Raw genomic sequence first — 24,787 nt, 5'->3', positions numbered from 1 at the left:
TTGGGAATCAGGAAGGTGTATTTGAGAGGTAAGTTGGACAATAGATCTGTTGCACTGATGTCTCTCATGGGCTGAGATCTTAATGAGGTGACCTCTAATGTGGGTGTTCCAGATAAGAGTAGGGTCAGAGACTGAACCTTGGTTAGTAGCAAGGAAAGATTTAGATAGCAGAGTCCATCTGTGTCTGGTAAAGGTGTTGCATCAATAATGTTTCATTAAGTCTCCATCAGGATTGAGAGAGTGTGTTAGTGGATGTAGATAGTTCCAGCATTATGGGAGCATGGTCTGACCATGTGGTCAACTGGATGTTGGCCGGGATATGCGTTGTACGATGTATTAGTCTACCAGGAAGTCTGGAATAACATTATGTGGAGAGGAATAGAAGGTGGAATCTCTCTTGCTGCCATGGATATACCTCCAGACATCAAAAAGGTCTTCCTGGGTGATAAGGGAAGGGAAAGACGAAGAGGATCTACAGGTGGGGTTAGTGGAGTCCAATGTCAGATCCAGGACCTTATTCAAATCCTCATAAATTATAATTGGGTTAGATTTGTAGCCTGTGCTACTTTTTAAGGGATTGAGAGTTCCTACCATAGAGACTATTAGCTGCAAAAGAGGGATCAATCAGAGCTGTATAGACCAAGGACAAGGAATCAATTGGAGTTTTACAGAATTAAGGATAAGAATCAATTGAGCTGTGTATATAGGGAGAAAGTTGTCCCCAGTTTAGTCTCTATCAAGTTGTGCATCCCATAATTCCTATCCCCAGCCAAGTTATTTTCCCTAATAAAAAAACAAAAACTCAAGGAATGTACACTGTGTTCGGATGAAAGATGAAGCTTGTTGTGTGCCTGGCAGTGGGGAACGTCTTACACTGTACTGTGTGATCCCTGTGACCAATCATAGATATCACAGTAGTTCCAAATGGCTGCTTGAATGACAGTCATGTTTATTACTGGACATGCGATGGCTGTGATTGGTTACAATGATTACATGGTACCAGGGCAGAGCCCCGCTGCTCGTTACACAGACAAAGCAGTCACATGATTGTACCGAGGCATGTCCCTCCAGATTGACGTTTCTCCTGTCGTACCGCTTATATGCAGTGGCCAAGCAGGAAGAGGTTAAGCATGGATATATGGGTATTATTGAACTTCATTGCAAGAGACAGGGGTAACCCTTCCATATTAATCCAATGATTTGTTTTTTAGCCATGCTTCACACAGGTAAGGTTTTTTTTTTTTTTTTTGGGGGGGGGGGTTGTTTTTTAATGTTTTGAAGTTAAAGCAAACGTGAAGTCTAAAAGTAAACATGCTGAGTCACATGACTGACCAGAATGCATTTACAAAATTGCAATAGATGCAATAGCTGAAGAAAACTCATATACATATACTATATTCTATGTTATAGTTAGGAGTACAATTTATTTAAAAATTCTTCTCTCCATTATACTTGTTTTAGTGTTCAGTTCTGGTCTCCATAAGATAATGTAACATTTAGGGAAAAATATACAACCTAAAACTCCAGAACTGGAGCTCAGTATGGCAAATATCTCCACAGCCACCAAGTACTTCCCTCTGGTGCTCAGATAGGCCGGGATCATGGCAATCCACACACTGCAGAACACCAGCATGCTGAAGGTGATGTACTTGGCCTCATTAAAACTGTCCGGTAATGTCCTCACCATGAAAGCCAGAACAAAACTCACAGCTGCCAGAAACCCCATGTAACCAAGAACAGAATAAAACCCAATAACTGACCCTTCATTACACTGAACAATTATCTTGTCCTGATAAGAAGAGGTGTCAAGATCCTGGAAGGGAGGAGAAACAGACAACCAGATGACACAAATAATGATTTGAATGAATGAACATATGATGGCAATGACATTAGAAAATTTGGTCCTAAACAAGTGTTGCCACAAATTACCAGGTTTGATGGTCTTAAATGCTACACAAACTATAATGGTTTTGGCAAGGACACAAGAGATGGCAATTGTGAAAAGGATCCCAAATGAGATTTGACGTAACAAGCAGGATATGTCAGCAGGCCGTCCAAGAAAAAAGAACACACAAAGGAAGCTTAACATGATGGAGACCAAAAGAGTGAAGCTCAGGTTCCTGTTGTTGGCTTTTACAATGGCCGTATCTCGGTGTAAAATAAAAACTAGTAATATCAGTCCAGTTATGGCACAGAGAATGGAGGAGAACAAGGCAAAGACCAGTCCTAAATGGTCATTTGAGTAAGACAGAAAATCCAGCCGTTTTTGGACACACCGATCCTTCGTCTCATTGGGCCATTCATTATAACTGCATTGCTGGCAGTTTTCACTGTCTGGAAGATAAAAAAATAAATCATTCAGTGATATGGATCATTCAGTGATGTATAGTTGTTTTTTTTTTATTTTGCTTATCATTTGATTGTTTATCATTTGGTATGGTCATCATCATTTGAATGATTATCATCTGGTATGGATTTATTTTGATCTTCAGTCCTGACGTGTTCATACAAATTGAAAGTTTCATTACGGCTTGTAAGAACAAGTGTCTAGGGAAATATATTTGTCTTGATGTAGGCTAGATGACCATGTCTTTATTATCTGCTGGTGAATGCTGAATTGTCCTGATAATAGGAGTACATCATAAATTATTATACAAAGTGTTATATCATAAAACCTAAACTAACAGATGGGCAAAATAGTTTTTACAAATTACCCAATTATTCAACAATTCTAACCATCAAATGGTTTGTGTTAACCAACAACCTGTGTTTGAAAACATATAAACATGTGCACGGGGTAGGAAGGTGGCATGGGGGTCCCAGAGTTCATCCAACAACTTATAAAGCCCCCCCTCCCGGGATTTATAAGTTGTTGGATGAACTCTGGGACTGGGACCTTCTGAGGAACTAAGGAAAAACTACCAATAATTCTACTGATCAAATTTAGAGAAAGCTTTATTATGCCGAAGTCAGAGTAGTCCTCAAAGTACATAGAGAGCATCCAGAGCAGAAGAAGAGACACAACCAAATGAATTCAGAATGGCATTTCCCATTAAATATTTATAAAACTATTATTCAATATGGACATATATGGAAGAAACAACATCAGTAATTGTATAAATATCCATATACCGCTGACATTGGATATGTCTCCCTCTGAGCACCGGACACAGTCATAGCAGCAGGCATGGATTCCAGACCTTGGGACTTTCCTGGTTCCTGGTAAACAGTTCTCCGAACACTGAGACTTCGGGATCTGCAGATTAGGAAATAGTCTATAGAGATTCACATGCTGTGCCTACTTATCTCTATGCTTCTGCTAGTGTAGAACTACAATATAGAAATAATTTGACCCTACATATTTCGTATCAAAAGGAGGCAATGTGACATCATGGAATGTTTTCTCTCTATAAAAACATGAGCTTTTATTTTTGGGTTTACACCAGTAAACCTTTTCCAAATTACTCTCATTTCTAAATCTCCAAAGGATTCTGTATGTAAGCTTTTGCATTTCTTGCCGTAAACTGAATTAAAGTAAAAGATACCCAGAAGGACCTGAAAGTAGACATGTGCACTACCAAAAAATGTGTTTATTTTTGTTTTAATTTTATTTGTTTTCTTTTATTTTTTTTATTTATCGGATCATTCGTTATGATCGTCATTCGTTACTTGGGATTATTCGTCATTTCCGATATATTCGTATTCATTACGTTCCATTCATTTAGATGCGGCACTCGTTACATCAGATAATTTGTAATTAGGGATGCATTCGTATTTGTTACACTCCATTAGTTTAGATGCGGCATTCATTACTTTGGAAAATTCTTAATTTTGGATGCATTCGTATTACGTTCACTAACAGTTACTTTAGCTAAATTTGAAAGGAAATTCCAATACCTATAATTTATTAGTTTATAATAATAAATAATAATAAAAACTATAATAAAAGTTAATAATTTAATCATAATAGAAAATACGAAAAACTAAATTATCTGAATGTAATCATATAAGCTCGCTGGTTGAATAGTTTTTTCGTTCTTTTTGGATTTTCGTTATTTTGGCTTTTCGTTCTTTCAGATTTTCATTCTTTTGGATTTTCATTCTTTATGAAAAAATTTTTTGTATGCATTTGTCAAAAGAGTCTTTGCTTCCGAATGAATGAATATGCTGAATTTTGTCTGAAAACGAATTTGTAACAAAACTAACTGCACATGTCTGCACCAACATACCGCCACCGCCGAAATTTTCACTATCCCCAATTACCGTAGACACCGCAAAAAACATCATTAATAAACTGCGTGACAGTACCTCACCTATTGACATTATCCCCACAAAACTACTGAAAGAATGCTCCGACATCGTGGCTCCAACCATAACCCACCTCATAAACCGATCATTCCACAAAGGGATTGTTCCCAGCATCCTCAAACAAGGCATCGTCAAACCTCTACTCAAGAAACCAAACCTGGACCCTCAGGATCCAAACAACCGTAGGCCAATTACGAGCCTCAACACCATTTTGAAGATCATGGAGAAAGCTGTAGTACATCAGCTACAACTTCACCTGGATACTCACAAACTCCTGGACCCGCTGCAGTCAGGCTTCCGCCCGGGTCATGGAACAGAAACAGCTCTCCTCAAGATTTGGGATGACGCCCTCGAAGCAGCAGATGACGGAGAGCCGTGTCTCCTCGTACTGCTAGACTTGCAGCGTTTGATACAGTAGATCACAATACTCTACTCGTCCGCCTCACAGAAGTAGCCGGAGTCCAAGACATAGATCTCCATTGGTTCGCGTCCTTCCTAGGAAATCGGTCACAGACAGTGAAACTAGGAAAATTCCTCTCCGAAACTCGGGCAGTCACCTGTGGAGTCCCTCAAGGCTCTCCTTTGTCACCCATTCTCTTCAACATTTACATTCGCCCACTCCTTCAAATCATCAGATGCTCAGATCTCTGCTTCCACTCTTATGCTGACGACACGCAACTTTATTTCCGGATCAATGGAAAAAAAGATCACCAACAACAACTTGAAAACTGCCTCAAATCAATAGAGGACTGGATGACCACTAACTCCCTCCAGCTGAACGAATCAAAGACAGAGCTTCTTATCTTACACCCAAATCATAAGCCCGCAACCAAAACCTCCTGGTCTCCACCAACCGTCTTTGGGCAGACTATCTCCCCCAGAGTCTCTGGGTTATTTTAGATGCACAAATGTCAATGGATGTGCAAATAGGATCTGTAGTCAGTGGATCTCACCATCTGCTGCGCATGCTTCGCAGACTCATCCCTTTTATCCCAAAGAATGACAAAGCAGTGGTAGTTGGAACAATCATTAATTCACGTCTGGACTATGCAAATTCGCTTTAAATAGGATTACCACAATATCAACTTGCGCGATTACAACTGATCCAAAACACGGCGGCAAGGCTGATAACAGGAAAAAAACCCTGGGAATCCATCTCTCCTTCGCTGAGGAGCTTACATTGGCTAACCGTAAAAAATCGGATCACGTTCAAGACCCTTTGCCTCACCCACAAATGCGTGCATAGAGAAGCTCCGCAATACCTAATGGAGAAAATAAATCATTACACACCAAACCGCAGTCTTCGATCAGCCAAGAAAAACCTCCTCCTCGTGCCCAAAGCCCGGTATAAATCCAAGGGTGATCGGAGATTCGCTGTCCAAGGGCCTCGGCTATGGAATGCTCTACCAATTAACATCCGCCTGGAAGAAAATCACCTGGCTTTTAGGAAAAAACTCAAGACCTTCCTCTTTTAGCAGATGATCAAAGCTCGCCACAGCGCCTAGAGGCGATTCAGTTTGCATTGTGCGCTATACAAGTATTTCATTCATTCATTCACATGTCTACCTGAAAGCATGCTGCATTTGACTTGCCTATTAGTCTTTGGGGTTGATTTACTAAAACTGGAGAGTGCAAAATCCGGTGCAGCTGTGCATGGTAGCCAATCAGCTTCTTCAATTAAGCTTTGACAGAAAAAAAAAATTGAAACTAATTGGTTTCTTTGCAGAGTTGCACCAGATTTTGCACTCTCCAGTTTTAGTGAATCAACCCCTTTACTCCATATACAGTACATTAACGTGGGCTGGTAGTCATGTAGTAGGAGGCCTCATGTTTGCTGCCCCTCTTGCATCACTGATGTCTAGACATGTGTAGTTTGTTATACGTTCAGACACAATATTATTATATATAATATTCTGACATGTTTGTTTTTCCTTTTTCAGGTATTAGGATATATCCAAATACATGAATTACAATATAAACAGAGGTTACCAAATGCTCTGAATAACTAAATGAAATTAGTCTGAATTTCCAAAATTTGAATTGAAATTCAAATCAAATTTTACTTCGAATTCCAGTTGAATTCGAAATGTAAACACATTTCTGAAATCAAGGACTGTGTGTGTTATTAGAGTTACCATTTTGAAATAATGTTGTTTTTGCCAAAGGTGATTTAAAGAGTCATTATACTCATTTGATGAAGATTTTTTTTTTGTGTGTTCACTTTGCCATATTCGAAAAAAAAAGAACTAAAGTTTTACAATTCAACTGATTCAAAATTGAGTGATATGAACGCTTTGAATCGTCAAAAAAAAGGTACATTTCAAGAAAACTCGAAAAAAGACATGAAACTAATTCTGAATACAAAATCTGAATCCAAATTGAACAAATCAACCAAACTGAATGAAACAAAATACCTAGATGAATGAACACATCATACACATGTCTAATCATTAGACATGTGCACTGCCGAAAAATTTGTTCATTTTCGTTTTAATTGTTTGTTTGTTTTTTTTGTTTTTTTTTCGTTTTTCTGGTCATTCATTATGATCGAAATTCTTAACTTCGTAAAATCGTAAATTTGAAAAGCCAAAAAAAAGAAAGAGAAAATCCAAAAATTCAAAAGCATAACTAACTAACTAATAATAACTAACTAACTAACTAATTAACAATACATAACTATTAAATTATAGGTATTGGAATTTCCTTTGAAATTTGGCTGTTAGTGAATGTAATGAATGCAAATTTATTTGAAGTTACGAATGATCTGAAATAACGAATGCCGCATCTAAACAAATGGAACATAACAAATTAATACAAATTCAGAATGATCATGTCTACTAGTGATTTCATCTCATATATCTTACTGTACCTTTCATTTATGGTTTGCAAATGTTCCAAGTTTATTTCATTCAGTGTTTGAATTAGAATTTTTTCCTCATCTTGGGTGCAGTTGATCCTTATACTGTGTATGATAAAAAATTAGGCTAATGAAGGACTTCATAATTTGACTGAAGGACAGGTCCATGATAATTGGAAGGAGCTTCTGTAAGCCTTAGGAGTCATTTAAAGCCTTCAAAACAACAAAATAATACCATAAAGTATGAAATGTCACTGACATTTCTTAATTTTCTGCCAATATTTTTGGTGACATGGAAAATGGCAGTTCCATTCAAAACTACAAATGACCCTCCCCACCACTGTGGTCCATTTCTCACCCCCATTCTTTGAATACTTCTCACAAGTCTCTGTCTTTTCTTGATCTCCTTCCTGCATGCAATTCGGCACTCTCCAACCCTGGAATCATGTGGTTGTAAAGGCAGAAGGTTGTTTTTTTTTCACCTTTCTTCATTCTATGCAGTAAGGCAGTGGTCATCAACCCTGTCTTCAGGGCCCACTAACAGGCCAGGTTTTACGTATCTCTTTGGGGAGATGCAGACTAGAATGCTGCAATCACTGAGCAGCAAATGATATCACCTGTGATGTATTTCAGTTATCTTGCAAACCTGGCTTGTTAGAGAGGCCTGAGGACAGGGTTGATGACCACTGCAGCAAAGTAAAAAAACCTTCTGCATGCACCTACCCCTAAATACCTACCTGAGCCTGATCTCAATCTCCATCCAATGATGTGCATGAGAGATGAAGTTCTCTTGGCTCTCTCCTTCCTCATTGGTTCTGATACAGGAGTAGGAGCCATTGGTGCGGGGGGCAGGTCTGAGGCATGCTCTGTATGTTTTTATGGACACAGAGCAGTTCTTGGTGGCGAGCATGCACAAGTTCCCCAAAAGCAAATGGTTTGCGGGGGAGGAGTCAGGGGCACCAGAGAAAGACCCAAGAAGAGGAGGTTTGGGGCTGCTATGTGCAAAGCCATTACACAGAGCAGATAATTATGACAAGTTTGTTATTTTAAGGGAAAAAAATTAACCATAAGCCCTCATTCACATTGACAGCGGTTTTGAAATTGTCCAACTTCATCTGAAATTGCATGATTTTAAAGCCACATGTCAGAGCAACTTTGGTTGTGACTTGGAAGACATCTGTGGGGCTTGCGATTGCTGTGACCAATCACAGTGCACCAAATGGCAATTGTACACAATGAATGGCTTCCATTTATAGCCATTCATTGTGTACTATTGTGTTGATCTCTGTGATCACAGTGATCACATGGTACAGACAAGGCCAATCACAGCCCATCTGTACCATGTGATTAGCTCTGTGGCAAATCACAGCTAATCACAATAGTACACACTGGATGAATTATTTCATTCATAAAAAATGGTTGCTAATATTACTGTTATAAGCAATCATAGTGTGTAAAAAAAGAGGATGATAGGCCTGGGCAGGAAGGGGTTAAAAGTGTCCGTTATTGAAGTAGATAAAGAGTATATCTAACCTTATTAATTCCACTTTTCCAGATAATATTCTCTACCATGATGAAGAAATTCTTCTGAGATCTGTTTGTTGTTAAGGTTTTGCCAACTTGTCTTTGATTTCCATAACTTTTGTTTAAAGACCTCCAATTCATAATTCTGAACAATGTGACAAGTTCACCATTTTCTTTAAAAAGTAGGTCACCCTTTGAGGTTCTTTGATTTTTAACCCAATAATAAAGCTGTTAAATGAAAGAAAAAAATCATACATCATCTTCCTGTAATCCAATATCCTAATACTCATTAAAGTAGATTTAAATTCAAAATGTCATAGAATCTTTCAAATGTTAAAGTGACATTTCTAAATCTGTTTAACTCTACAGCTTCCATTAAAATAGGCAATCGTGGGGGCGTGGCTAGCCACGGAGCAAGATGGCTGCTGGATCCATAAGCTCCGCTCATCCTCGGGGGACAAAGCAACCTTCTGCCTGTCACAGCGACTCTTCTCCCCTCTACCCTACATCAGAGGGGAGTCGATACACAGGGTGTCTGAACGGTATGTCCAGAAAGAAACACCACTGCCCGTACAAGTCACGCCGACTCACAGACTTTTTCACACAGTCGGCCATGCAGCACAGACAAGATGGTGCCGGATCGGCGTCTCCTCCTCCGTCTCTGCCGATGAACATTGAGACAGAGGACCCTGCTGATACCACAGAGGATATGGACAGCACGGAGCCCAATTTAGCCCCTTCCCAAGTCTCACCTACTGACAGAGGTAAGTGGGCTGCACAATCACCAGTACTCTCACCTAACAAAGCCCCACTGTACAAAAAATAGCACTGGGATGCCCCTGACAGATCTCCTCATGATGATGAGGATCTGGAACACCTAGCTGCACATCCAGCCAGTGCCTTAGAGCAAACCCTCAAGCTTATGCTCCTTTCTCTACAGAAAGACTTACGCAATGAGCTTCGCTCATCTTATCCTCTGTGCATACTAGATTGGAGCATGTAGAGGAACACATGGACATGCTGGAAAGGCAGATTACAGAACATGCCTCTGCTCACCACAAGGCCTCTGAGGCCTCCTACCAACACTCTGAGGAAATGTGTCTATTACAAGCAAAAGTGGCAGATCTTGAGGATCGCTCAAGAAGGAACAATATTAAGTTTAGAGGTATCCCCGAAACTGTTAAACCTGCAAATCTGATCCACTATATACAACAATTATTTCTCAAGCTCAATCCTCAAATTTTACAAGCTGATATAGCCATTGATCATGCCCACAGAATCGTCAAACCTAACTACCTACCAGAATCAGTCCCTCATGATGTCTTAGTGCATATACATTTTTTAAAAGTAAAATTATGGCTGCAGCATGCTCTACCACTACATTACCAGATCCCTAGTTCTCTATTTCTCTCCACAGATATATCGACTGCCACCGCCCAGAAGCGGAGAGAATTTGCCCAAGTCACCACAATTCTCAGAGATCGTAACATTGCATACAAATGTTGTTTGTTTCAGCAGCAAACAATACATATCTACACACCCAAGGAAGGCATAAAAAGGCTATTAAACTAAGGCCTTATCTCCTAACCTCCACCAGATCCTGAGCCACGCTGTCAGCAATTCCACGGTCCTGGCCACAACAATACCAACCATGCTCCACCTCGCTAACCTGTACTGCTGGCACTATTCCAACTCTACTTTCAATTGCCCTTGTACTGTAAAAAGCATACCAGTCATTTCTTTTCCTCTCAGCAACAGACTTATCCCAGATGAGTATTGACCTACCTATACTCAGTGCTCTTTTTTTGCTGTTGCTCGGTTCTCTTTGTACTTTGGGAAACTGGAAACCTTTCGAAAAAACACCCTAACATATGTGGCAACTTTAATCAAATAGTAGACCCATATTTAGACTCCTCAAACCCATCTCACAAACATTCCATGGCTCTCTACTCTTTACTCTGATCTGAAGACCTATATGACCCCTAGAGATGCCTCCTTACACCTTCTATTCGCACACACAAAAGTTATATTCCAGAATAGACATGTCGCTGGTAGACAAACACACCCTCCAAAATATCCATAATGCCAAAATAGACACTATTACGTGGTCCGACCCCACCCCAATACAACTCAAACTATTCCCTCCTCACCCCACACAAAAGGGAAATATGTGGAGGCTCAACACTTATCATCTCTCTACCTCTATCTCCAGAAACATGTCACAACTGAGATAGAAAACTACATTTTAACTACTGCTGGCTCTGTGTCGGACCCCACAGTCTGTTGGAATGCGCATAAGGCATGTATCAGAGGCCTTTTCATTAAACTCAGGGCTCACAAAAAAAACCTGCAATGCTACCACCTATAAATTATTAGTACAAATATGATCCCTTGAAATCGCATATAAGACCTAACCCCCTACACTCCTAGAAACTGAATTATGCAATGCGAGATGAAAGCTTAGCGACCAACTATATGTAGACTTCGACTTATCCCTGAAAAGCTTAGGTTGCACTTCTATGCACACCACAACAAACCTGGTGCTAGCCTTGCAAAACAACTTAAACGCCACCTGATCCACACCAAAATCCCATACTTCACCTCCGCCACTGGTGCCCGTGTCTCCAACCCTAAAGACATTGCCAACAGGTTTAGTCTGTTCTACACCAAATTGTACAACCTCGCCTCCTCAGGGGGACTTTCCCCCCACTTCTGAAGATATAACTTGGTTCCTGGAACATCTATATCTACCATCATCATCCCCAGAACAAATGCAAAGCATCTCTGGTCCCTTTCAACTATCTGAAATTGAACAAGCCATCGTTTCCCTCTCATTACATAAAGCCCCTGGTCCTGATGGATTTAGCAACAAATATTACAAACAATTTTCCAAACTACTTTCCCCTCACCTCTGCCTATCTATCAATCAAATTGTCCCCAAAGGGCGCCATACCCCCAGAAGTTCTTGAAGCCAACATAACCACAATTCCAAAACCTGGTAAAGCACCAGCTGCAGGCCTACCTCACTATTATTAATGGACACAAAACTGTATGCCAAACTTCTAGCCACGCGACTTTCCTCTATCATTCCATACCTGGTCCCCCCCCCCCCCCCCCGACCAGGTGGGATTTGTGGCTGGTAGGCAAGCGTCTGACGGCACCTGTCGCTACATCAACCTGCTACAATGGGTAGAATACCATCGAACACCTTCTCTGTTCATCTGTTTGGATGCAGAGAAGGCGTTTGTCAGAGTCGACTGGAACTTTTTGAAAGCAGTTCTGACAAAATTTGTCTTCTCAGGTCCGATCATGCAAGCAATCATGGCACTTTATTCCTCTCCTAATGCTAAAGTTGTAACATCGGGAATGCTGTCTGACCCATTCCATAAAACCAATGGAACTTGTCAGGGCTGCCCCCTGCCTCCTCTAATCTTCACCTTCATCATGGAACCACTGGCCCACTCCATCTGCACAAACCCTCTTATATCTGTCATCAAAGTTTATGACCTCCATCACAAAATCGGCCTATATGTCGATGATGTGATCCTCTCCATAACCAACCCCACACAATCACTCCCTCACCTCCACCATACTCTAGACCTTTTTAGCAAGGCCTCAATTTACAAAATCAACTATTCCAAGTCCTCTATGATAGGAGCAAATATTGATATAAATACGAAACGTAGCATTGCTCATCACACCTATTTTCCATGGGCTCATGACTCTACACTTTCCTATTTAGGCAAACACCTAATTACTCCTACCTCTCATCTACTCTACTGAACTTCACACATTTTATCTCTAAACTTCAAAAAACAGCTCAGAACTTGCAAAATATTCAAGCCTCATGGATTGAGCGCATTGCACTAACCAAAATGTACCTATTACCACATGTACTATATGTATTTCGAAAGTTACCTATCAACTTCCTGCAATCCCACCTCAACAAATTACAAGCCATACTGACCTCCTTTATCTGGAATGGGAAACACCCAAGAGTCAAACGCTCTATCCTGTGCTCACCAACATCAATCGGGGGAATGGGTGCACCAAACATTTCAGCGTACTTTAAGGCAACCATTCTTGACCAAGTTAAACTCTAGTGGAAGCCTGATCTACAACATACCTGGCTCCAAATAGAAGAAACTGCATTAATTACCTGCCCCAAGAGGCTCCCCAGTGCTCTACTTTTGCAACAACATGGGCCACAATTTTATCTCCGCACTCTCAATGCTACCATCAGAACATGGCCAGCAGCTTACCAACAATATGGAGGCATAACATTCTGACTTCTGAACTTTATACAACTCAACACAATGCAGGCAATCATGCCTGATATTCCTATATCAAACTGGCTGTCAACTGGCCTCAAAACAATTGGAGATCTCTATCAGAATTCCACACTTCTTTCATTCCAACATCTGCAAAAGAGCCATCATATCCCTTCAAAAGACTTCTTTCATCAAATATCTCAGAATTTGCTCTGCCCTCTCCTGCACATCGTGGTGAGAGAACATCTTTTTTTGGCACCTTATGAAGTTCTATGACATGGAGAACCCCACTAGAGAGGCATATTCTATATCTACAAGTGCATCGCTGACCCTGCAGTCAAATCTAAAACTCTATGCTACACTGGGAAAGCCTTATAAAGCGCAATTACACACCACAACAATGACGTCAAGCACTTCAAAAACCATTAAAAGTCTCCAAATGCATACTGCACTAGGAAACCGTACATTAAATTCTAAATAACTGGTACCTGACACCAACCAAACTAGCAATGATCTACCCCTCTACATTACCTACCTGCTGGAGGGAATGTGAACATATCTGGATGACTTGCCCCCTCCTTTGACTGTGTCATTCAGCTCTCTCACATTCAGCTCTCTAGCCTTCAGTTGCAGCTCCCTGCTGCATGGCCCACCTCTGGCCTAGGTATTGGGGTTCTCTTGACACCCCTGATAGCTGCTAACTTAAATCCTGGAACCGAGACCTGCTAGCTTGTGGCTGGGTCCACTGACTCCTTGATGAGACCTCTTTCCCGTGGCTTCTGGCTGGGCCCTCTGACCCCTTGATGAGACATCTGTCTCGTTTCTTCTGGCTGGGGGCCCCCTGACCCTGGGTGAGACCTTCCGTCTCCAAACTGAAAGCTGCCTCCAAAATGAGAGCTTTGAGAAATTCTCAGACCTGACTATATAATGACCCCGCACACCTGTGTAGTGAGCAAGGTTGCAGGTGTCTAGCAAAACCTGCACCCAGGATTGAATGTTCTGATGGGCAAGACAATATCCAGGAGACAGAATGCATGCATCTTACTTATATAGAGATTTCCATTATGTACATTCCAAGAAATCTGACCCTGGGAGACATCTGGAGGCTGTGAGTAAGTGAGGTGGGGCATGTTACAAGACTTGCAGAATCCCTGACAGTACTTCCAGTACTCCTGCAAGTACCTAAAAAGTACAGTGTACCCAGAAAGTATTCATAGCGCTTCACTTCTTCCACATTTTGTTATGTTACAGCTTTATTCCAAAATTTATCAAATTCATTATTTGTCTCAAAATTCTACAAATAATTCCCCATAATGACAATGTGAAAGTAGTTTGTTAGAAATCTATACAAATGTATTTAAAAAAAATCCCATGTACATACAGTAAGTTTTCACAGCCTCTGTCATGATGCTCAAAATTGAGCTCAGGTGCATCCTGTTTCCACAGATCATCCTTGAGATGTTTATACAATTGATTGGAGTCCACCTGTGTTAAATGCAGTCAATTGGACATGATTACATGATTGGGAAAGGCACACACCTGTCTATATAAGGTCCCACAGTTAACAGTGCATGTCAGAACACAAACCAAGCCATGAAGTCCAAGGAATGGTATGTAGACTTCTGAGACAGGTTTGTATTGAGGCACAGATCTGGGGATAGGCACAAATCTGGGGAACGGTACAGAAAGATTTCTGCAGTCCCTATTAGCACAGTGGCCTCTGTCATCCATAAATAGAAGAGGTTTGGAAACACCAGGACTCTTCCTAGAGCGGGCTGCTCGGCCAAACTGAGCAATCGGGGAAGAAGGGTCTTATTCAGGGAGGTGACCAAGAACCCTGACAGAGCTCCAGCATTTCTCTGTGGAGAGAGGAGAGCCTTCCTGAAGAACAATCATCTCTGCAGCACTCCACCAATCAGGCCTGTATGGTATAGTGGCCAGACGGAAGCCACTCCTCAGGAAAAGGCACATGACAGCCTGATTGGAGTTTGCCAAAAGGCACCTGAAGGACTCTCAAACCATGAGAAACAAAATTATTTGGTCTGATGAAACAAAGAAAACTCTTTGGCATCATGTCTGGAGGAAACCAGGCACCGCTCATCACCTGGCCAATACCATCCCTACAGTGAAGCATGGTGGTGGCTGCATCATGCTGTGGGGATGTTTTTCAGTGGCAGAAACTGGGAGACTAGTCAGGATTTATGGAAAGATGAATGCAGCATTGTTCAGAGACATCCTTGATGAAAACCTGCTCTGCACCTCAGACTGGGGTGAAGGTTTATCTTCCAACAGGATAACGTCCATAACCATGAACATTTAAACAAAAATTGTGTATATATGTAAGGAACACCAAGTCCCACTGAGAAGACATTCCTAGCATTCTGCTTCAACATCTTCTCTCAAAATTTGGAGTGTTCACAATTCCTTAGGGTCTTATCGGCATGAGGATGAAGTCATTCCCTGCACCAGCGAAACACTTTTATTAAGGGTGGAGATTTGTGGTTTTGCTCCATCCTCTTATTAGTATTACCTGAAACATTATTTTTTATTTTATTTATTATTTATTATTTTTTTATTTTTTTTACTATTAGATAAATGTATACAGGAAATACAGTAAGTACTTCATATAGACAGCAAACCATCTTCATAATAAAGTAATTGCTTAACTGATGTAGATTGTTATGTACAGTACCTGAGCTATCTTCTCTGGAGCCTGACTTCCTATAGACAGATACATGTTGTGTAGAGCATGAACCAATGAATAAACTGCTTTATAAACCCGATCAGTCAAACCCGGGTTTTGAAAACTAATGAATTCAGTGACACGTTTAGTCCCAGAGCAGTTGAAAAGAGACACTTTATATACCTTACTATAAAATCTATTACTTGACTCATTGGTTCCTGAACAGTGTAGATATAGCAGCCATATGTGTTCCAGTAGCATGTCCTGAGGATGGTTCACAACCTGAAAACTGTCATAAAAACTCTTCATGTCAGGAACAGGCAGATTATAAAACTCTACAGCCAAACTACCTGTAAGCATTTCTCTGAAATGTTCCATAAGAAATGCATTGGAAGCAATTTTTGGTCCAAAAATGAATGTCTTATCATAGAGCATGTGGCGCACTTCTTTTAAAAGATCAGCCATAAATGAAGAAAAGGTCCCACAAAGAATTATAACCTGAGCAGATGACATTCTAATGGTCTCAATGCTATTTTTAAAAGTATTTTCTGTAATGCTCATAACACCTGGCTTTATCTTGATCATGTAGGCAACACAAATGCCCTTCATGGTTAGATTTTGAGTCAGAAGTTGGGTTTCCTCATTACCGCTGTCATCATCAGAAGATAGAATTCCAACCCATGTCCAGCCAAAGAATTGGAGAAGATTAGATAATATGAAATAAATGGTCCGGTTACTTTGAACTGTCCGTAAAAATGTGGGGTACATATTTCTGTCATTGAGAACAGAAGTGGTTGCACCATAACTGACCTATAATATAAAGATATTGGATTCCTTGTACTATGTATCCATATAAAAATCTACAATTTTAAAAACAGATACATGTTAATTTGATTGTTGCAGTAATATACCTAAAAACATATTGTCACCTTTCTGAAACAAGTGACCATGTCTCTGCAAAGGCTGTGCCTGACCCCTATCATGTCATAGTGTATGGGCCTAGCAATTAGTAGTGACTGTTAGCCCACGTACGCACGGTCAGAGATTTTGCCAACCAAATCCGTCGGATTTTGCCCGTCGGATTTTGTCCGACGGATTGTGTCCGAAACTGTTGCATACACACGGTCGGGCCAAGTTGGCGAAAAATCCGATCTTTCAGAAAGTGATGACGTAATTTCGTTACGATGGGACTACATTCAGGCTAGTAGCCAATAGCTTTGATGTAGGAATTTGATCTGAGCATGCGTGGCACTTGGTCCGATGAAAATGCTCTACACATGATCGGATTAGGTCCGTCCGGCCCAGTTGGTCGGGAAATATTTCCAACATGTTGGAAAATTAGGTCGGACGGAGTTTCGGACGGAATCAGTCCGATGCATACCACACACAGTCGGATTATCTGACGACATGGTCCGATAAGACTCATTCCGACAGATTCTCCGACCGTGTGTACAAGGGCTTAGAGGGGAGCAGGTCCCACATGTCTCCCTCTTCCATACCTGAAAGTGCCAGTTAATCTCATCAGCAGTGGAGAAGGAGCTGCAAGGGGGATGCAGGTGCAATGAATACAAGGGGAGAAGGGTGTTGGCTGATTTTTCTAAAGACATTGTCAATTTGCCTTGCATCAGCAATGTTGTAGTGCCACATTAAAGGACAACTTCACCTTTAGTCAAAACACGTTGCTAATTTTGGTGGCTATAAAATAGATCCAATATATATATATTTTTGTCTTTCTGTGTATTATGCCGCGTACACACGAGCGGATTTTACGTCAGAAAAATCTTGGATGTTTTTTACCAACGAAATTCCCCTCAAGCTTGGCTTGCATACACACGGTCACACAAAAGTTCGCCGAATTTTCGACTGTCAAGAACACGGTAACGTACAACACTATGACGAACCGTGAAAATGATGTTCAATGCTTCCGAGCATGCATCAAATTGTTTCCGAGTATGCGTAGGAATTTTGCGCGTACAAATTGCTACAATCGGAATTTCCGATCAGAACTTTTTCCAACCAAAAAATTGAGAACCTGCTCTCAATCTTTTGCTGACGGAAATTCGGCCAGAAAAAGTCAGATGGAGCATACACAAGGTCACATTTTCCGACCAAAAGCTCTCATCGGTCTTTTGTTGGCCTAATTTCCAATCGTGTGTACGTGGCACAAGACTCTATTGTATATTAGACTAGGAATTGGACTGTGTACTATGATCCTCCATGAGCCTTTAAATCGACCTCCATACCGTGACCTCTGAATCACACTACGGATTTTTTTGGTTCTATCCCGTCTACTATGTAAGTAATGTCTATAGGCACTCATAGTGTAAGAACATTGTCTTTCATTTTTATTTCTGTGAAATCTATATACTTGTTGCCTTCATTGTTTTTTCCACCTTACTGTGCCCTGAAGAAGACTGTAATTAGTCAAAACGAGTTGTCTTTCTGTGCATAAGACTTAACCACTTGCCGACCGCCGCACGACGATATACGTCGGCAGAATGGCACGGGCAGGCATATGGGCGTATATATAAGTCCCTGCCTGCCCGCGGGTGGGGGGCCCGATCGGGCCCCCCCCCGGTGCCTGCGGCGGTCGGCATTTCTTCGAGAGCGATCCGGGATGAGGGGGCGGCCATTCATTCATGGCCACCCCCTCGCGATCGCTCTCGACGAATGGAAATCCCCCGTGACATCACTTCCTCTCCTGTAATGTAAACACAGGAGAGGAAGTGATGTATTCTCTCCTCCGTGTCGGTATTTTCCGTTCCGACACGGAGGAGAGCGGATCGGTGAGTTGCACCAACACTCTACACACACAGTAGAACATGCCAGGCACACTCACACCCCCCCTTTACCCCCCGATCACCCCCCCAATTACCCCTGCCCCCCAGTCACAGTGACACCAATGTCATTTTTTTTTTTTTTTTTTTTTTGCATTGGTGTCATTTGTGACTGTAATAACTGTTAGGGCAGTTAGAGTTAGCCCCCTTTAGTTCTAATGTACCCCCCTAACCCCCCCAATAAAGGTTTAACCCCGTGATCACCCCCCGTCGCCAGTGTCACTAAGGCTGGGTTCACATTGCAGCGGTTTATGAGAACGAATGTGATTCGCACCGCACTGCAGTGCAAATCACATCCGATCTCTGTGCGATTCGAGTTCAGCCATTCGCCGCACCCGCCACACCCGCCGCAAATTCGCACGGGACCCTTTTTTTGGCCCGCAGCAGAATCGGATCGCATGGGTGTTCACACCATGCGATCCGAGTTTGCAGATCGCACTGCGATATGCGAACTGATCTGGGGGTGTCAGTAACATTTCACTGACACTCCCAGCAGTTCGCATAGGGCAGTGTGAACTGCCGCCGGGAGGCATGCGATGCGGGAACCCGCCGCGGATTCGCGGCGTTTCCGCATCGCTCCAGTGTGAACCCAGCCTAATAAGCGATCATTTTTCTGATCGCCGTATTAGTGTCACAGGTGACGCTAGTTAGGCAGGTAGGTATTTAGGTTCGCCGCAGCTTTTTATAGCGCCAGGGACCCCCATATACTACCGCATAAAGCCCCCTGATTGCCCCCTAGTTAACCCTTTCACCAGTGATCACCATATAACTGTTACAGGTGACGCTGGTTGGTTAGTTATTTTTTTATAGTTTCAGGGCACCCGCCATTTATTACCTAATAAAGGTTTAACCCCTGATCACCCGGCGGGTGTCATTTGTGACTAATAACTGTTAGGGCAGTTAGGGTTAGCCCCCTTTAGTTCTAAGGTACCCCCCTAACCCCCCCAATAAAGGTTTAACCCCGTGATCACCCCCCGTCGCCAGTGTCACTAAGGCTGGGTTCAGATTGCAGCGGTTTGAGAACGGATGTGATTCGCACCGCACTGCAGTGCAAATCACATCCGATCTCTGTGCGATTCGAGTTCAGCCATTCACCGCACCCGCCGCACCCGCCACACCCGCCGCACCCGCCGCAAATTCGCACGGGACCCTTTTTTTGGCCCGCAGCAGAATCGGATCGCATGGGTGTTCACACCATGCGATCCGAGTTTGCAGATCGCACTGCGATATGCGAACTGATCTGGGGGTGTCAGTAACATTTCACTGACACTCCCAGCAGTTCGCATAGGGCAGTGTGAACTGCCGCCGGGAGGCATGCGATGCGGGAACCCGCCGCGCATTCGTGGCGTTCCCGCATCGCTCCAGTGTGAACCCAGCCTAATAAGCGATCGTTTTTATGATCGCTGTATTAGTGTCACAGGTGACGCTAGTTAGGCAGGTAGGTATTTAGGTTCGCCGCAGCTTTTTATAGCGCCAGGGACCCCCATATACTACCGCATAAAGCCCCCTGATTGCCCCCTAGTTAACCCTTTCACCAGTGATCACCATATAACTGTTACAGGTGACGCTGGTTGGTTAGTTATTTTTTTATAGTTTCAGGGCACCCGCCATTTATTACCTAGTCTCACTAGTGTACCCCTAAATTTAGGGGTGTCTACTTTCCAAAATGGGGTCATTTGGGGGGGGTTTGTGCCATCTTGGCATTTTATGGCCTTCAAAACTGTAACGCCCTTAGAAAGCCTGAAGGCGGTGCTTGGTTTTCGGGGCCCCGTACGCGGCTAGGCTCCCAAAAAGTCCCACATATGTGGTATCCCCGTACTCAGGAGAAGCAGCAGAATTTATTTTGGGGTGTCATTTCACATATGCCCATGGCATGCGTGAGCAATATATCATTTAGTGACAACTTTGTGAAAAAAAAAAAAAGTTTGTAATTTTCCCGCAACTTGTGGCAAAATATAAAATATTCCATGGACTCAACATGCCTCTCAGCAAATAGCTTGGGGTGTCTACTTTCTAAAATGGGGTCATTTGTGGGGGTTTTGTGCCATCTTGGCATTTTATGGCCTTCAAAACTGTAATAGGTAGTGAGGAGTGAAGTCAAATATTTACGCCCTTAGAAAGCCTGAAGGCGGTGCTTGGTTTTCGGGGCCCCGTACGCGGCTAGGCTCCCAAAAAGTCCCACATATGTGGTATCCCCGTACTCAGGAGAAGCAGCGGAATTTATTTTGGGGTGTCATTTCACATATGCCCATGGCATGTGTGAGCAATATATCATTTAGTGACAACTTTGTGAAAAAAAATAAAAAAATAAAAAAGTTTGTAATTTTCCCGCAACTTGTGGCAAAATATAAAATATTCCATGAACTCAACATGCCTCTCAGCAAATAGCTTGGGGTGTCTACTTTCTAAAATGGGGTCATTTGTGGGGGTTTTGTGCCATCTTGGCATTTTATGGCCTTCAAAACTGTAATAGGTAGTGAGAAGTGAACTCAAAAATTTACGCCCTTAGAAAGCCTGAAGGCGGTGCTTGGTTTTCGGGGCCCCGTACGCGGCTAGGCTCCCAAAAAGTCCCACATATGTGGTATCCCCGTACTCAGGAGAAGCAGCAGAATTTATTTTGGGGTGTCATTTCACATACGCCCATAGCATGTGTGAGCAATATATCATTTAGTGACAACTTTGTGTAAAAAAAAAAAAAAAAATTTTTTTTTGTCATTATTCAATCGCTTGAGGCAAAAAAATAAAATATTCAATGGGCTCAACATGCCTCTTATCAATTTCCTTAGGGGGTCTACTTTCCAAAATGGGGTCATTTGGGGGGGTTTTGTACTGCCCTGCCATTTTAGCACCTCAAGAAATGAGATAGGCAGTCGTAAACTAAAAGCTGCGTAAATTCCAGAAAACGTACCTTAGTTTGTAGATGTGACAACTTTTGCGCAAACCAATAAATATACAATTATTGACTTTTTTTTTACCAAAGACATGTGGCTGAATACATTTTGGCCTAAATGTATGACTAAAATTGAGTTTATTGGATTTTTCTAATAACAAAAAGTAGAAAATATCATTTTTTTTCAAAATTTGCGGTCTTTTTACGTTTATATCGCAAAAAATAAAAATCGCAGAGGCAATCAAATACCATCAAAAGAAAGCTCTATTTGTGGGAAGAAAAGGACGCAAATTTTGTTTGGGTACAACATTGCATGACCGCGCAATTACCAGTTAAAGCAGCGCAGTGCCAAAGTGTAAAAAGACCTCTGGTCATTTACCAGCAAAATGGTCCGGTCTGAAAGTGGTTAAAGTGGGGTAACCCCTAAAAAAAAAAAATTTAAAGTCAGCAGCTACAAATACTGCAGCTGCTGGCCTTTAATAATCGGACACTTACCTGTCCCAGGGTCCAGCGATGCGGGGGAACGAAGCCCCCCCCCCCTCATTCCCCGCTCTGCTCGCGGCACCGTCATGCGTACTGTGGGCACCCGGCTGTGGCTTCACAGCCGGGCACCCACTGCGCATGCGCAAGCGGTGCAGGGCGCCGTGATACGCCGTACAGTCACCTGGGACACGTGACGGGTCCCAGGTGAATGTGTGGCGCGAGGGGAAGTGATGTCACCAGCCCGGGCAATGAAGAAGGCAGACTACGAGGGACCCCCTAGCAACAGGTATTTAGAGGTGAGTAAAAAAAATTTTTTTTGCCAATTATTTATTTTTTATTTTTTTTACGAATTTTAAGCAGCTTTTAATTTTTTGGTGGCAACACCACTTTAATTGCATATTAGACTAGAAATTGGACTGTATAGACCTGGATTCAAAAATTTTAAACTTCTATGTTGTTGTCCAAATCCATTTTATTTTTATTTTTTATAAAGAAACACATTTGGTTTGTACTTTTATTGTTGCAACAGAATCCCATGGGAGATACTCTTTTTTGTTCTCATTTGTGAAGTGATGGAGCAGCTACAGTATCTCACAAAAGTGAGTACACCCCTCACATTTTTTGTAAATATTTTATTCTATCTTTTCACGTGACAACACTGAAGAAATTACACTTTGCTACAATGTAAAATAGTGAGTAGGGATGAGCCGAACACCCCCCTGTTCGGTTCGCACCAGAACCTGCGAACAGACCTAAACTTCGTGTGAACTTTAGAACCCTATTAAAGTCTATGGGACTCGAACGTTCACAATCTAAAGTGCTCATTTTAAAGGGTAATATGCAGGTTACTGCCCTAAAAAGTGTTTGGGGACCCAGGTCCTGCCCCAGGGGACATGGATCAATGCAAAAAGAAGTTTAAAAAACGGCCGTTTTTTCAGGAGCAGTGATTTTAATAATGATTAAAGTGAAACAATAAAAGTGTAATATTCCTTTAAATTTTCGTAGCTGGGGGGTATCTATAGTATGCCTGTGAAGGGGCGCATGTTTCTGGTGCTTAGAACTGTCCCTGCACAAAGTGTCATTTGTGCAGGAAAAAAAGTCTTTTAAAATCACTTGCGGCTAAATTGTCGGCTCCCCGTAATACAGAGAACACTCAAAAAAAAAAAAAAAAAAAGCGTGGGGGTTCCCCCAAATTCAATTACCAGGCCCTTCAGGTCTGACATGGATATTAAGGGGAACCCCGTGTCAAATAAAAAAAAAAAATGACGTGGGGGTCCCCCTAAATATCCATACCAGACCCTTCAGGTCTGATATGGATATTAAGGGGAACCCCGCATCAAATTTTTTAAAAAAATTGACGTGGGGTCCCCCTAAAAATCCATATCAGACCCTTTAACCGAGCACGCAACCTAGCAGGCCGCAGGAAAAGAGGGGGGACGAGAGAGCGGCCCCCCCTCCCTCCTGAACCGTACCAGGCCACATACCCTCAACATTGGGAGGATGCTTTGGGGGTCTGTGACCCCTCAAAGCACCTTGTCCCCATGTTGATAAGGACAAGGGCCTCATCCTCACAACCCTGGCCGTTGGTTGTGAGGGTCTGCGGGCGGGGGGCTTATCAGAATCTGGAAGCCCCCTTTAACAAGGGGACCCCCAGATCCCGCCCCCCCCCTGTTTGAAATGGTAAGGGGGTACAAAAGTACCCCTACCATTTCACAAAGAAAGTGTCAAAATGGTTAAATAAGACAAACACACTTTTGAAAAATTCCTTTATTAAAAATGAAAAAAATAAAAAAAAGATTCCAGCGGTGCTAATCCACTCTTGCTATCCAGCGACGGATCTCCGGGGTCCAGCGATGGATGATCATATCCAGCGACGGGGGATCTCTCAGTCCAGCGCAGTCCATACATCCTTCTTCTGTCTCCACTCCGGAGACACTGCAGAGAGCCCAGCGCTGATGTTTCTTATATTAGGAGGGCGGGGCCACCCGTCACCTGACCCCGCCCCCTCTGATGCTGGTGAAGGGAGCCAGGGGTTCCCCAGTGATGTGTGGGCGACCCCGCCCCCTCTGATGTAACGGAAACCTGCGTTACATCAGAGGGGGCGGGGTCACCCACACGTCACTGGGGAACCCCTGGCTTCCCTCTCCAGCGTCAGAGGGGCGGGGTCAGGTGACGGGTGGCCCCGCCCTCCTAATATAAGAAATGTCAGCGCTGGGCTCTCTGCAGTGTCTCCGGAGTGGAGACAGAAGAAGGATGTATGGACAGCGCTGGACTGAGAGATCCCCCGTCGCTGGATATGATCATCCATCACTGGACCCCAGAGATCTGTCGCTGGATAGCAAGAGTGGATTAGCACCGCTGGAATCTTTTTTTTATTTTTTTCATTTTTAATAAAGGAATTTTTCAAAAGTGTGTTTGTCTTATTTAACCATTTTGACACTTTCTTTGTGAAATGGTAGGGGTACTTTTGTACCCCCTTACCATTTCAAACAGGGGGGGGGCCGGGATCTGGGGGTCCCCTTGTTAAAGGGGGCTTCCAGATTCTGATAAGCCCCCCGCCCGCAGACCCTCACAACCAACGGCCAGGGTTGTGAGGATGAGGCCCTTGTCCTTATCAACATGGGGACAAGGTGCTTTGAGGGGTCACAGACCCCCAAAGCATCCTCCCAATGTTGAGGGTATGTGGCCTGGTACGGTTCAGGAGGGAGGGGGGCCGCTCTCTCGTCCCCCCTCTTTTCCTGCGGCCTGCCAGGTTGCGTGCTCGGATAAAGGGTCTGATATGGATTTTTAGGGGGACCCCCACGTCAATTTTTTTTTTATTTGATGCGGGGTTCCCCTTAATATCCATATCAGACCTGAAGGGTCTGGTATAGATATTTAGGGGGACCCCCACGTCAATTTTTTTTTAAAATTTGACACGGGGTTCCCCTTAAT

The 24,787-nt window shown here is 42.7% G+C and overlaps 1 protein-coding gene across 1 annotated transcript in view; it reads right to left on the bottom strand.

Moving 5' to 3' along the window:
• Positions 1–1,289: 1,289 nt before the first annotated feature.
• Positions 1,290–24,787, bottom strand: part of LOC143986831 (vomeronasal type-2 receptor 26-like) — a 37,037-nt gene continuing 13,539 nt past the window's right edge. Inside the window, exons 4-7 of the mRNA XM_077485239.1 lie at positions 15,653–16,453; positions 8,699–8,917; positions 3,133–3,256; positions 1,290–2,334 (exon numbers count right to left, since the gene is read on the bottom strand). Coding sequence (XP_077341365.1) covers positions 1,424–2,334; positions 3,133–3,256; positions 8,699–8,917; positions 15,653–16,453 — 2,055 coding nt within the window. The 3' untranslated portion in view covers positions 1,290–1,423. The remainder of the gene's footprint in view (positions 2,335–3,132; positions 3,257–8,698; positions 8,918–15,652; positions 16,454–24,787) is intronic.

Source organism: Lithobates pipiens, unplaced genomic scaffold, assembly GCF_037356315.1.
Source record: "Lithobates pipiens isolate NorthernLeopardFrog02 unplaced genomic scaffold, aLitPip1_a1.2 Scaffold_18, whole genome shotgun sequence".
Classification (NCBI taxonomy): domain Eukaryota; kingdom Metazoa; phylum Chordata; class Amphibia; order Anura; family Ranidae; genus Lithobates; species Lithobates pipiens.
The sequence above is the reverse complement of the archived record's forward strand: the minus strand, read 5'-3'. Positions and strand labels throughout refer to the sequence as shown.